Here is a 12613-nt window from a genome sequence, read left to right on the forward strand (position 1 = left end):
GCTCTTGGGGAACAGTCAGACCTTGGTAACAGAGATATTTGTTCTGCTGTCCTATTCATCTCAGCTGAAAGTGGCTCTCCAGCCGAAAAGTTCTCCACAAGTGTGGGCCCTGCAGGGGCGGCTGTTCCCTGGTGTGTGCACAACGCTCTGGGCTCAGCACAGCCTCTAGGCGTTTGTGTCAATGTTCCAGCAGCAATTACGACATTACAAGAGAGAGGGGAAGAAAGGTCCTGGCTGGCCCGGGTTTCTTGAGCACGGCAACCCCAGCAGAGGAGGGCTGGGGTGGCTGTGCTTGGGCTGTCCTGTGTCCGAGCAGGTGGTGTGTGAGCCGGTGTGCCAGGGTGCCCAGTAGAGTGAATGGGAAGCAAGAGGGCTCACACAGGACCGGGATGAAGGGCAGATGAGTGCTCACCCGGCAAAAAGTTGAGGGCAGAGTGTGAGAAACGGGAAAAAATCCCCAGCCACCAGCAATGAGAAACCTCCCGGCTGTCTGAAAGGCAGGGGTGGCAGCGAGGGCTGTGCCCGGGATCACAGGTGAGGGGTCAGCGATGCGCTGGGGCTTTTCTGTGTCCAACACTGCACAGGCCATAGCCCAGGCGGTGATGCCGAGAGGTCCCCAGCGGTGGCGGGAGATGCGATGGGTGCGACGGAGCGACGCCGAGCGAAGGCGATGCCCAGCCAGCCCCCTCCCAGGCAGGCAGCCGGCAGCGGGCACCGCGCCGCTGTCGTGCCCGCTCCGAGCGTTGCCCGAGGAGGGGCCGAGCCCCGCCGGCCCCACCGCCGCCGTGCGGCCCCCGCCCCGTCCCGCCCGCGGTGGGCGGGCGGAGGCGGCGCTGCGGCGCCCGGCGGGGCTCGGCGCGGCGCGGGGAGCGGTCGGAGCGCAGCGGAGCGGCCGCGATGGGCGCCCCGGGCACGGCGGCGGAGCGGCGGCGGCGGCGGCTGCTGCGAGGGCAGCGCTGCGCGCTGTGCTCGCTGGCCCTGCTGGCCCTGCTGCTGGCCGGCTGCGCGGCCGGGCGCGGCGGTGAGTGCGGGGCCGCGGCGGGGGGCAGCGGCCGGGCCAGCCCAGCCCGGCTGCGGAGTGGAGGGCGGCGCCGCGGGGGCCGCGCCGGCCGGGGCTCCCTCCCTCACGGGGTCCGCGCCGGCCGGGGCTCCCTCACGGGGTCCGCGCCGGGGCCCTCCCGAGCCGGGGCGTTGCGCGCCGGGGGCGGCCGCGGGAGCAGCGTGAAACTTGGCGGAGCTCGGCGTGTGGAGCGGGGCCCGCCCGCCCCGGGGGTCCCGGCGAGCACCGGGTGCCCGGAGCCCTCCTGCGGGGTTCCGGGGGTGCCCTGCCCGCCGCGCTTCGGCTGCGCGGAGGGCGGTGGGAAGCGGTTCGCGTTGTTGCTCTGCGGAGCCGCGAATGTAAGCAGAATTTAGGCAAGGCTTATTTGCCTTTAAGGAAAGAAGAGCGTACGCCTCCGTGACTCGAATTTGCTTTTTGAATAAACAGACGTGTCTGAAGGGTTTCACGGTGTCCAGCATGGTGTGAGGAATGCTCTGATGTTCAGGGAAGAGCACAAACACCAGCTACGGCTTGAACGCAGTGGAGTATTACGATGTTGGGATGTGTTTTGAAGATTCGGGACTTTTATGTCCTCAATTTAATCGAATTGTCTTTTTTTTTTTTACATGTCTTCTAAAACTTACGCTTTTTCTTACAAACGTGGTGATTGCTTCCAAGAAGTAAGGCCAGGAAAAACATGAGCGTCGTTGTAAGTAAACAGGAGTTTATGTATGTACTGAGGTATATTCAGGTCTGCCAGCGCGGAAGATGCAGATGTGTGACACCAATATCCATCCTTCCTTTACCTAAACTTCAAAGGCAGGCGGGGAGAAGGGCTGTGGTGCTGGGGCCACACCTGTGCTCTCTTCCCCCTTCCCGTCAGTGGGAAGATGAAGAGTGCACTCCTCTCTCTTGAGTGCAGTGCTCCTTCCCATCCTGTGTTTTGGGGTCCCTGCCTGTGCAGAAGGAGCTCCATCTGCCGTAAAGGCTGGTGCCACAGGTGCCTTTGCGCTCTGCCTGAGCTGCCGGAGTGTTCCCTAGCTGGTGCAGCAGACTTGTGTCAGGGCTCTGGCTGCTTTGCTTCAGTTTGGGAGCCTGTTGTGATCAGAGTTTGCTCAAAGTTAATCTGAGAGGTGAGGAATGGCGTTTGCCAAGCAGAGCCAGGAGTGACAGGGAGAAGAATTATGTCACGGGGGAATTTTCCACAGCATCCACTGCATCCGCTGGCGCTGCATGGGCCCAAAGTGAGTGGGCTCTCGGGGAGCCTTGGATACAGCCTGATGCTCTCCAGCATTTGTGTTGTGCTCAGAAGGTGGAAAGGTGTATTTTTCTGTAGTTGTTTCAGTATTTTCCCACATAAAAACAGCATTTAGGATCCACAGCATAAACTTTTGACTAGACTGTAGTGCTTTTGTGTCAACTGGCATCTCTCTCTCTGCTGCTCTGGCAGGAGGCTCTGGGGTGGTTTTCACTGTGTGCTGTTTGGAGTGCAAGTGGCATATGCAGCTCCCAGCATCCTTGATGCCAGAGGGACCGGTGGCAGTGTGAGGTTGGGCAAAACAGACTTGCCCGGGGTGCTGCAGTGACTGCTGCTCCTGGAGAGCCTTGGTGTCGAGGTGTGATCCAGCTCAGAAACCTAGGCTTGAATCACCTCTTTGCATGATGCACGCTCGTTTCGAGTGCTGCAGTTTTTCTTTGTCAGTCCCCTTCTCCTCAGGCACCGTTTCAGCCATGGCCTGGGTCTGGATGTGGAGGAGCCAGGCTTTTGGGATCACTGCAGACCTGTATGTGTGTGTGTGCAGAGGGTGTCGGGTGCCAGAGCCTCCTTGTGAGGTGTGTGTGCTGGCACGTCTCCACAGGAAACAGGCAAGAGCAGGTAACCACAGCGGTCTAGTTGCTCCATACGGAGCAGGCAGCTCTAGGGGACGGGGCATGAGCTCTGGGATTCTGCTCTGGTAGCTCCCCCTGCTTTTCTGAGGGCCTTAATCAAAGCTCTCCATGTCTCGTTTGGCTGGGTCTCAAAAATAAGGGTACTTTGTGAAGTGAGTTTGAGATCTCCTGATGCTAAATGATGTGTAATAACAAAGTGTTAAAACATTATAGTGTTCTGTGAGGCTCATTCCAATGATCTCTCTATCCCACAAGGGTCAAGCTTTTGGAAATAGATCTGGTGCTAAGAAGAAATCCAAGTTCACAGTTTGTCTGGGCAGTGATCATACAGCTGGGGTGCCCCTTTCTTGCTTGCTGGCAGTGTAAGTCTGTGGTTGTGCTCTGGCATTAAGGAGGTCACACTGGTAACTGAGAGGTGTAACTGAGACCAAATACAGCCCTGCAGACCCCAGATCCAGCTGCCAACCTCTGGCTGCTCAACTGCCACCTGCACAGAAAGGGTTGAACAAAGTGTGAAGTTGGGTTTATTTTTTCCCCCTTATTTATCCCCCCATCAGTCTGACTCGAATTTTCTATTCTAAAGAGAGGGAGGAGTGGAGACCTCATTATATGAGACTGCCCTCTAAATTGTAATGATTCAGGTTTTTCAAGGGAGGCTTCTGAGTCAGGCCTTTAACCAGTTTGCTGTCACGGACAGCAGAAATAGCAGGGGCATCAGTCAGTGGGATTTTTCTCCTCTTCTTTGTGTCTGTGTCTTTGGCAGGATGGTGAGGAAAAGCTGGGTCTGATTCTGCAGCCCTTACTCATGGGGATGGGCACATCCAAGCACATGGAGTGGCCTGCGTGATTCAAGTGTGGAAGATTCAGGTTTCTTTTAAGTCTTGTTTTAACTTGATGGGAGTGAAGTGTTCAGCATGGTGGAGCAGGGCCTGCCAGATGCGTTTTGACTGGCTCTGAGACTTACCCTAAAAACGAAGCTCAGGCTGTTTTCACAGGGCTGGTATTTGCCCGGTCCTTGTGGGCTGTGGTGTGTTGAAAGCATCCATGTCATGAAAGCACACTCTTAGAAAGCCTCTGAGCAATCCTGGGTGGTGTGATGAGAGATGGGGAGCAAAGATCCCGGGCATGTCCGCCTTCCACCCCTGTGCTGGTTGGAGGATCTGGAATGAGCCACGTCGGCTGTTTGCTCCTGACCGCTTTGTCACGGGCCCTGCCTCAAAGGGCTTTTCCTTGCAGATCTCCTTACTGCCAAAATAACACAGAAGAACCTTGGTGGGACAGATCCCGTTCCTCTAGCTGAGAGTTAAAGTGAAAACTCCCTGATTGGGGTGTTTTGGTTTGTGCGAACCAAGAAACCCAAACCGAACTTTAGAGGTCACGCAATGAAAGCACAAAAGTAGTTGTTTTCCTCACTTCTTCAGTGGAGTGTAATCCTAGCTTCAGCCTGAGTAATCCTAGCCCAGATGTATTGCTGTAATCGTTGGACCCCTGGATATGGGAATTTACCCTCACAAACTCGGGAGAGGCATCAGGCCAGAGTGTGGTATGTGACCTCTTTGGCAGGGAGCGTGTTTGGCCTTGCAGGAAATGACTTGTTCATTTATTTAGTACTTGTTCAAGGTCCTGCACCCACAGCTGACTGAGACTGAGCCCTCGTGTCGAGCAGCTCGGAGAGCAGCAGGGATGGGACTTGCAGTGCTGCTTGCAGGGCTGAAGGAACCTGACCACAATCAGCTTCAGGTGCTGGCAGAGCAGGGCTTGCACAACTGGCTGTGGCTGGAGAACTGCCTTCAGAACACCCCTATCTCAGGGTCTGTGTGCAGCCCACTTCATTGAAGTGCTGTGGGAGTGCCAGGCTGCATGCCAGGCTGGCTGGCCTGCCAAGGCTGAGGTGGACCCTGGCACAGCACCTGGAACCTCAGGGTCAGGGTGCTTGGGGTGGCCATGCGGGATGCTCGGGATGCTCAGGAGCTCTGGCTGCAGCAGGGTGTGAGGGCAGAGGGCTGCTGGCTGCCCCAGCTGCTCAACAGCAAGGAGAACACCAGGCTGGCAGAGGGTGAGTTGCAGAAGGATTCAGCAGCTGATGTTCCTTCGGCTTGTGCTGCACACTTGTCTGTGCTGATGGAGCTGTGCGGGCTCAGTCCTGCCCTGTCCATGGCTTTTGGCCACTCCTGCCCTCATTGCTGCCTCCTGCATGGGCTCTGGCATGGTGGTGGCCCTTAGCTGAGCCTTTCCAGCAGGCTAACCCAGCAGAAAACTAGCCCAGGACAAATAAAGGAGGTTTATTGCCAAAACAGCACACTGAGATGACTTGGTGAGGGGCATTACAGAGAACCCTTGGGTGGTGGCTGTGGTCAGAACAGCAGAGCTCATGAGGAGGTGGGTGTGCTTGGTTGGTTCTTCCAGCTTTGTCCCAGTACTTCCTTCCTGCTGCTAATCTTCAGTAGTCCATAATTGGAATAGGCAGGCTGGTCACACTGTCCATTTTTGGTCAGAGATGCTCAAAAGACTCAGCTGAACCTGTCATATATTCATGTGGCAGGTATTTTGTGCCTGCATCCTCTTGGGAAGATACAGACATTAAATAAAGGCTGTGCTGATATGGGACAGGGTCATTTAGGAGATCAGCATCCAGCCCCACAGTTGGAAAACTCCCCTCACCCTGGACCTGACCTGCTTCTAGGTGTTAGCCTGTCCCAGGGTACTTCACTCTGTTTTGTCTCTTGTTCTTTAAATTGATGGCAACTCTCTGGTAGTTAGGAAGATCATTGGGTTTTTTTCTGGTTTCTGTTCCTTTGGAGTGGTTTAAGTTACCCCTTCTGGACTTCCTGTTGATAAAGCCTTCCCTAATAATAAAAGCTGAAGAAAACAGCCAGGTTTCATGAAACCTGAGCCTGAAAATTTCAGAATTTTGTGGTTTGGAATGGAAACCACATGAGGTTCACAGGAGTGCAGGGTCTGAGGGATGCACCTTAGGATCCAGTGCACAGCTTGGTGATGGGAGCTGTACTGTGCTGTGCTCTCTCTCCCAGCTGCCTTTCACAGCCCACAGCTGAGCTACAGCAGCTCATTTTTAAAAACAAATTTAGAGAGTTTAAAGCTTTTACTCTCTTTCTAGCCTTGCCTTCCTTGCCCTTCTCTAGAGCAATCTTTGGGCTTTGGAGAGCACTGGGGATGTTGAAAAGCTTTGTTCTGCTCTGGGTTTTATCAGCAGGAGCCAAGTCAGACCGGTGCCAAAAGCCACTGGTAACCTCATCCTAATTTTTTTCCGCTGCTGTGGCTTCCTGGGCAGGATTGGTCAGGCATGCCCAGGTGTGGGCAGCGTGTTCCAGGTCCTTCCATGCTAATCATCCCTTCCTGCAGACATGCTCTCAGGAGAGCGGGGCTGCACGGTGAGTAAATCCTTGTGGCTGCTCGGCATTACTCACAGCATCAAAGGGAAAGCCTGTGGAAACAAGGTGGTAAATGTGTGTAATTTGCAGCTCGTGAATGGGTTCTTGGCTGTCCCTACAGGGATGCAGGTGTTCTGTCTCTCCTCCCTGTGGGATCCTTGCTGGACTCTCAGACTCCCGCAGCCCTGAGCAGCCTGTCCTTGTTATTTACTGCCAAGGGCATCTGCATGGGGAGTTTACAGTGAGCTGGAGATCCCTCGGGGTTGGATCCCTTTGTCTTGTCCCATGGCAAGGTTCACATTCCCTTTCCTTGCATCACCTCCTGCAGGAGGTCAGGTCTCCACAGCAGTCAGCAAGGGAATATTCAGGTGAGAATGAGCCCTGATTTTGTCACCTTGGGGTCCATAGCAGTGGAGCTGCTGGGACAGCGAGATGGCCATGGGATGAGCCTGCTGTGCCCAGGAATTTGGGAGGGTGTTGAGGCCTCCATCACTTTTGGGAGGATGTTGAGGCCTCCATCACTGATTTAGGAGACAGCTGAATCAGAGGACCAGCTGTACCTGTGTGAGACAGGAAATAGGTGCAGTCCCTGTGTCCGTACTGTTGCATGGCTGGATTTCAGCTTCATGCTCAGATTTAAAAATAAAGTGGGTACAATCTCTAGATGCTGAGCTTTTCTTTAGAACCAGGCTGAGAAGACTCTGGAAATAACAGGATTTCTCAGTGTGCTTGATTGTTGGAGGGAAGAGAAGGGAAGGGAGTGGGATGGGATGTTGCATCCAGCAGAAAGGGCTGGACTCCAGGCCAAAATAAAGACTGAAGCTTGAGGTGAACTGGAGATGTTTAAGCTGGGTTTTTCTTGCTGTCTTTCTTTTTGGTTTGTTTGTTTGTGGGTTTTTGTTTTGTTTTCCGTTTTAGGTTTGATATTTTGTTTTTGTGGGGTGGGGTTGTTTTTTTTTTGTATTCCTGGGACTAGGAGCATTGTACCAAGGACTCCAGGGAAAGGTCCTGGGCCTTGTTCTTCTGGAAGAAGGGAGGCATTGAAGAGGAGTCCAGATGTGGTGTCCAGGGAGAAAGCTGTGTGAGACAGTACTTGCTGGGACTTTATTTGCCTTTTATGGACTCTTTTGGCTAACATGGAATGTCATCTGTCTGTAAGCCTTGCCTGTGGGAAGCAAATGGTCCCCAGGTCCTGGCTGGGACCTGGGAATGGCCTGGAGGAGTGGAGGGGAGCAGGGTGTGTTTCCAGCTGTATCTGGTGCCCCACATTCTCCTCTTGCTCAGCTCTGCAAGGCCAGGGTACGACTCCTGCTCAGGATGTGAGTGTGTGTTGGGAAGAGGAAATACCTTCTTTTAGTAGGGGAAAAGCTCTCTGGGGCACAAAGGAGTGTCAGGTGGGGTTTGGAGGCATGGGTTTGGTTGTTTTGGGACATTCCTGGGACATTCCTGTGCCGAGCTGGTGTAAAGTGGCTGGGATGCACAGCCTGGCCTGAGCTCGCTGCTCCTCCTATGATGTGAGCAGAGCTCAGGGCTGGGTTTGTGTCCACAGGCAGTTGGGATCAGGGCTTGCCTTGCAGTGTGTCAAGTGCTGGGGTCCAGTTCAGGTGGTTACCCCAGCCCTTCCTCACTCTGGCCATTCCTCAGTCCCCAATCCTGCTGGGGGAAATGGGAGCAAGCGTGTCCGCGAGGGAGCTGGGGGAAATGGGAGCCTGCGAGGGAGGGAAACTGAGGCACGAGAGAATTTGTGGAGTTCTCCAGGCTTGGGAGTGACAGGTTCCCAGGTGGAGCCCTGGTCCCCAATGTTCTGCCCTGTCCCTGTGGATTAGCCCTGGGAAGTGTGCCTGTCCCCATGGTGGATGAGGGATTGGAGGGATTGCAGTGCACAGCATCAGGCATCACCTATCCAGTGAGAACTGCAGACAGATTTTAATGGTTCGATTGGGAAAGAGCTTGCTGAAATCCAGGAAAAAAATCTTTTTGATATGCAAGCCAAAAACATGCTAACTGAGCTACAAACAACTGAAGGGTCTGCTGTTAAAATCATCCTTATTCAGAGATAGACTCAACTGTTTTTTTTTCCCTAAGATGGCCAGAACATCCTGTAACATAAAGCAGGAGGAGAAACGAGCCTTACATGGACATTCCTTTTTCCTCTGACAAGACCTACCCTCCAATTCTCAGTGCACATATACATGGTAGTTGATTTGTGTGTTGTTGAGAGGATGGGGCAGAAAGAATCTCTTGTAAACGATTGCAGCAATTCACTTCAGGAGAACCTGGTCCCAGCCGTACACAGCTTGTTGTTCAGCAGGTTCCATCAGCTGTGCTCACAGCAAGGTGCTGCTGGCTCTGTGCTCCAGCTGGGACAGCAGTGGCATGGCAGGAGAGGCAGGCAGCACTTAAAAACACCCTCAAGTTAGTTAACTTTGCTGCTGGCTGTTGACAGAGTAAAACAAATTGAGTTTCGTGTTCTTTGGATTTGTTCTTGAGCTAAATCAGAGGAGGCAGCAAATCAAGCTTGTTCAGAAGTGGAGGAGTTGTCCAAGAAAGTGACTGAGTAATGTAAAAGCCTCTTGAATGAAGAAATGATCCAAAGGGAGATTGCAGGGGTGCCAGTCTCCATAGCAGAAGCATCCATAGCAGAAGCTTCCATAGCAGAAGCATCTTTGTGGCCTCCTCTGGACTTGCTCCCTCAGGTCCATCCATCCTTCTGGTGCCGGTGGAGCTGAATTCCAGGTGGGGCCTCACACAGCAATATTTTTAAAGCTTTGATCATAAGGCTATTTTAAAAAAAACCAAAAAACCCAAACCAAACCAGGCATTTTGTTTCATTTTATGAAAACCATGTAGTGTCCAAGGCAAGCATGAGTTCTCTTCTTGCCCCCACTCGGTGCCCCTGGGGCGTGGGGGTGGCAGAGCTGCTCAGGGGAGAGGGAGGCTCAGGACCCGGGGCTCTGGGGCTGGCATCTCAAATTGTTTAAATTGCCTCTGGTGGCACAGTGCCAGCTGACACCAGCTGAGAATCTGGACAGAACAACTTGTCCAAGGTCACCTCACGGGCTAAGAGTGGAGCGGTGAATTAAACCTGGGTCTGCAGTGTCTCACTTTAGGGTAAATAAAGAATAAAGAGCTTCTTGGAGGGTCTGCCTGGCTTAGAGCCTTATAAAGAAAGGACAGCCTCAGACATTTGATTCTGGTATGATGTGGAGCACTATCCTTTTCTTCCAGGACCTCTGGTTAAAAACAATTTTTTTTTTTTCTCTCTGTAGTGTTATTTATTTCCTTAAAACACTTTGTAGCATTCCAGGCTGGCTTCATTTCTGAGGGTGTGCTGCTGGGGACTGGTACCTGCTGCCTTTGTGCCTGTCTTTTCTAGCAGGTAGGGAACATTCCCAGGTGGAAAAAGTAAGAGTGCAGGTGCCAGTTTGGGCAGGGATTGCATCCATGTTATCTACTTTTAGGGGCATTTCAGGGATCTCCTAAGGAGCCTCTACAAGCTTCAGCCAAGCCTTAGACAGATCTCCCTTGAAAGGCTTCAGCACCTTTGTGCTCCTGGGCCACCCTGATAAGGACCAGTGCAAAACCTGCTGAAGCCAGGGATAGTTTTTGATAGCTCTCTGTATTAATCTGTGGTGATTTATGAGGAACTTCCTGGATGTGTCCAGAGAGGCTTTCGCTTTCCTCGTCCCTTTCCTCGTCCCTTTCCTCGTCCCTTTCCTTGTCCCCTTTCCCTTCCCTTCTTTAAGTGTTTTTTTCAGTCACCATTGTATTGGTTTGGGTATGGGAGAGAGGACAGGAGTCCTGTTATAATTCAGGCTCTGCAGCAGAGGGGCACCAGGCTGGGCAGCTGCCTCTTGCTCGAGGGATCCCAGGACTGATTCCCTCCTGAGGGACTGGGAAAAAGGACCTGGAGGCACAAAGGACAGTGGGGTGAGCAGGACCTCCCTGCCCCCTGAGGCTCTGCCAGTGCTGGGGCTCGCACCCACATGCTCAATGATCCTGGGCTTCACAGCCACATCCACCAGCAGGGAAGTGGATGTCGTGGGAGGGATCTGTGGCAGGACAGGACTTACTTTTTCCAGCTAGCCCAAGCTGGCAATTTTAACTGCAATGTGCCTGGCTCCAGCTCTGTGATTCGCAGGCTGCTTGGCCACGTCCCTCTCTTCCCTGACTACCAGATTTATCTCTAGATATGTTTGCTTACTCCTAATAAATGTTAGAAAGAGATGTCCTGAGGCTTATAGATATATTTGTCTGTAATTAAGGTAGGATGAATTGCTTAAAATTGTGTATAAGGGCCTGTTATGAGATCAGCAGATAGGAGCATGGGATAAAATGCATAATGAATACCATTATGCTATAAATAATGGACACAGCCAGTGTACTGGCATCCCCGAAAGGTAATAGCTCTTTCAATATTTAATGGAGTGGCTACCTGAGGGAAAACACTCTCTGTCACTAAGGTGATTTTCAGCTGGCTTGGGGACATACAGATGGGTCTGAAGGAGGGCAGGAACCCCTGTGCAGTGGGGGGCACTGTTTGTGGTGACAGAGGGGTGTGGAGCCAGGCTTTCCACCAGGATGCTCAGGGTCCTGGGTGCTCCCTCCTGCTCTCAGAGCCACCAGATCCATGTGCTGGCCTGTGGCAGGGAACAGGACCACAGGGAACCTGCACCTTGCTCTCCCATGTTAATTCCAGCTGTTAATTCCTGGGAACCAAGCTGCTTTGGTGTCAGGAACTCAGTTTTGCTGGGGAGGAAGGCACAGCATCAGTTACAGGCATGTTCTCAGCACTGACAAGAATCATCTCAGGGGTTTTCTGAGCAGATGCAGGAAAAGGGGAATTTCCAGTGCTCCCTCTGCCAGGCCTGGGTTCACACCTCTGTCCCCAGCTGCTTGTTTCACAATTCCCAGCTCCTCCACACTCCTGTGCTGCTATATTTTATCCCTGTCCTTTCACTCTGTCCCTGGAGCTCTGCGCTGCTTGGGAGGGCTGGCTGTCAGTGAATTTTCCCCATGTTAGGAATGCTTTTGGGCAGCAAATCCAGACTTGGTACCAAACAGTGGAGTTAAATACCAGAGCCAGTGTCTTGTCTGGGGCTGAGACTTGTCTCTGTTCCCCAAGTGCCTTTCCAGCTCTGTGGAAGCAGTAAATAACAGCAATTAAACAAATACCAATTACAGATTCATGTGGTGGTAGTACAGGGAAACACAAGGGGAAAGGAGATGTAGGGCAAAAGGACAGGAGAAATTGTCTTTTCATCCTTCATTCTTGTTTACTTTTATGCAAGATCCAGTTTTTTCATCATCTTTTGTGGAGAAAAGCATGAAAAAAATCTCTTTTGTGATCTTTCCCCTATCATCAGAGATACCAGAGTGGGAGACAGGGCTTATGACAGTCTTTTTTTCCTTTTCTTTCTTTCCTGGAAGGGGTGGCTTGTTTTTAGTGCCCCTTCCACTAAACCACGTTGCTCCAAGCCCTGTCCAGCCTGGCCTTGGACCCTGATAGAAATTGTTCAGGCAAAGCTACAAGGGTGTCACTTTTCAATTTAACTGGGATAAAGTCATGGCTTCCCCCATTTTTTGTTTTGGTTTTTTTTTGGGGTTTGTTTTTTTGGTTTTTTTTTGGTGGAAGAGCTGCTATGTTTCTTTTCCCAGCACATTTTCATGGTATTTTCGGACTAAATTGAATTCTGCAGAATTCTGCTTAGCTAGAAGTGTAAAAGAGAGCAAACCAAAATGAAATATTTTATTCCACTAAAACATTTCATCTGACCCAAAACCGTCTTTCCTCCCACTGCGTCAGCTCAAAATTAGGAGAGAAATTCATAAATGTGGGGGGAAGGAGCAGTGACTGCTCAGCTCCTGAGCACAAACCCCAGGTATTCACCCCTGTCACAGGGGCTTGAAATACACTTTGTTTTTTCACTGCTTTTAAAAGTGAAAAACTGTTTTTTTTTTCACTGCTTTTAAAACGATAAATGCCTTCTCCAGAGAGTTAGCTCTTTCTGTAACACGTTACCCAATCCTTCCGAGAAACAAGGGTCTGTCTGGTAACAGTGAGGCTCTCAAGTGCTCCTTTTCCAGCCTTGTAAGGTCATGATTGCCAGGTTCAAGCAGCCACAGGATCTTGGAATGGTATAAAAAGTAGCTCTGTTAGTGATGGAAATTCAGCTGGAGATTAATTCATTGCTGCTCTTTTTTTTTTCTCCTCTCTTGTCTACCATGAGGAAGGGAAATCGTGATGGATGGTTTTGATAGGGATGACCCAGATGTGCAGCCACCTGTAGCA

General features: G+C 52.0%; 1 protein-coding gene across 2 annotated transcripts in view; it reads left to right on the top strand.

Annotated features, from left to right (window-relative positions):
- Positions 1-818: 818 nt before the first annotated feature.
- The window catches only part of SLC24A3 (solute carrier family 24 member 3), a 111463-nt gene continuing 99668 nt past the window's right edge, over positions 819-12613 (top strand). For both annotated transcript variants that reach the window (XM_071418322.1, XM_071418377.1), the window contains exon 1: positions 819-1021. In XM_071418322.1, the coding sequence (XP_071274423.1) occupies positions 898-1021 (124 nt within the window). In that variant the 5' untranslated portion in view covers positions 819-897. The remainder of the gene's footprint in view (positions 1022-12613) is intronic.

Source organism: Agelaius tricolor, unplaced genomic scaffold (assembly GCF_023055355.1).
Source record: "Agelaius tricolor isolate 1412-34295 unplaced genomic scaffold, bAgeTri1.0.p SCAF_1, whole genome shotgun sequence".
NCBI lineage: Eukaryota > Metazoa > Chordata > Aves > Passeriformes > Icteridae > Agelaius > Agelaius tricolor.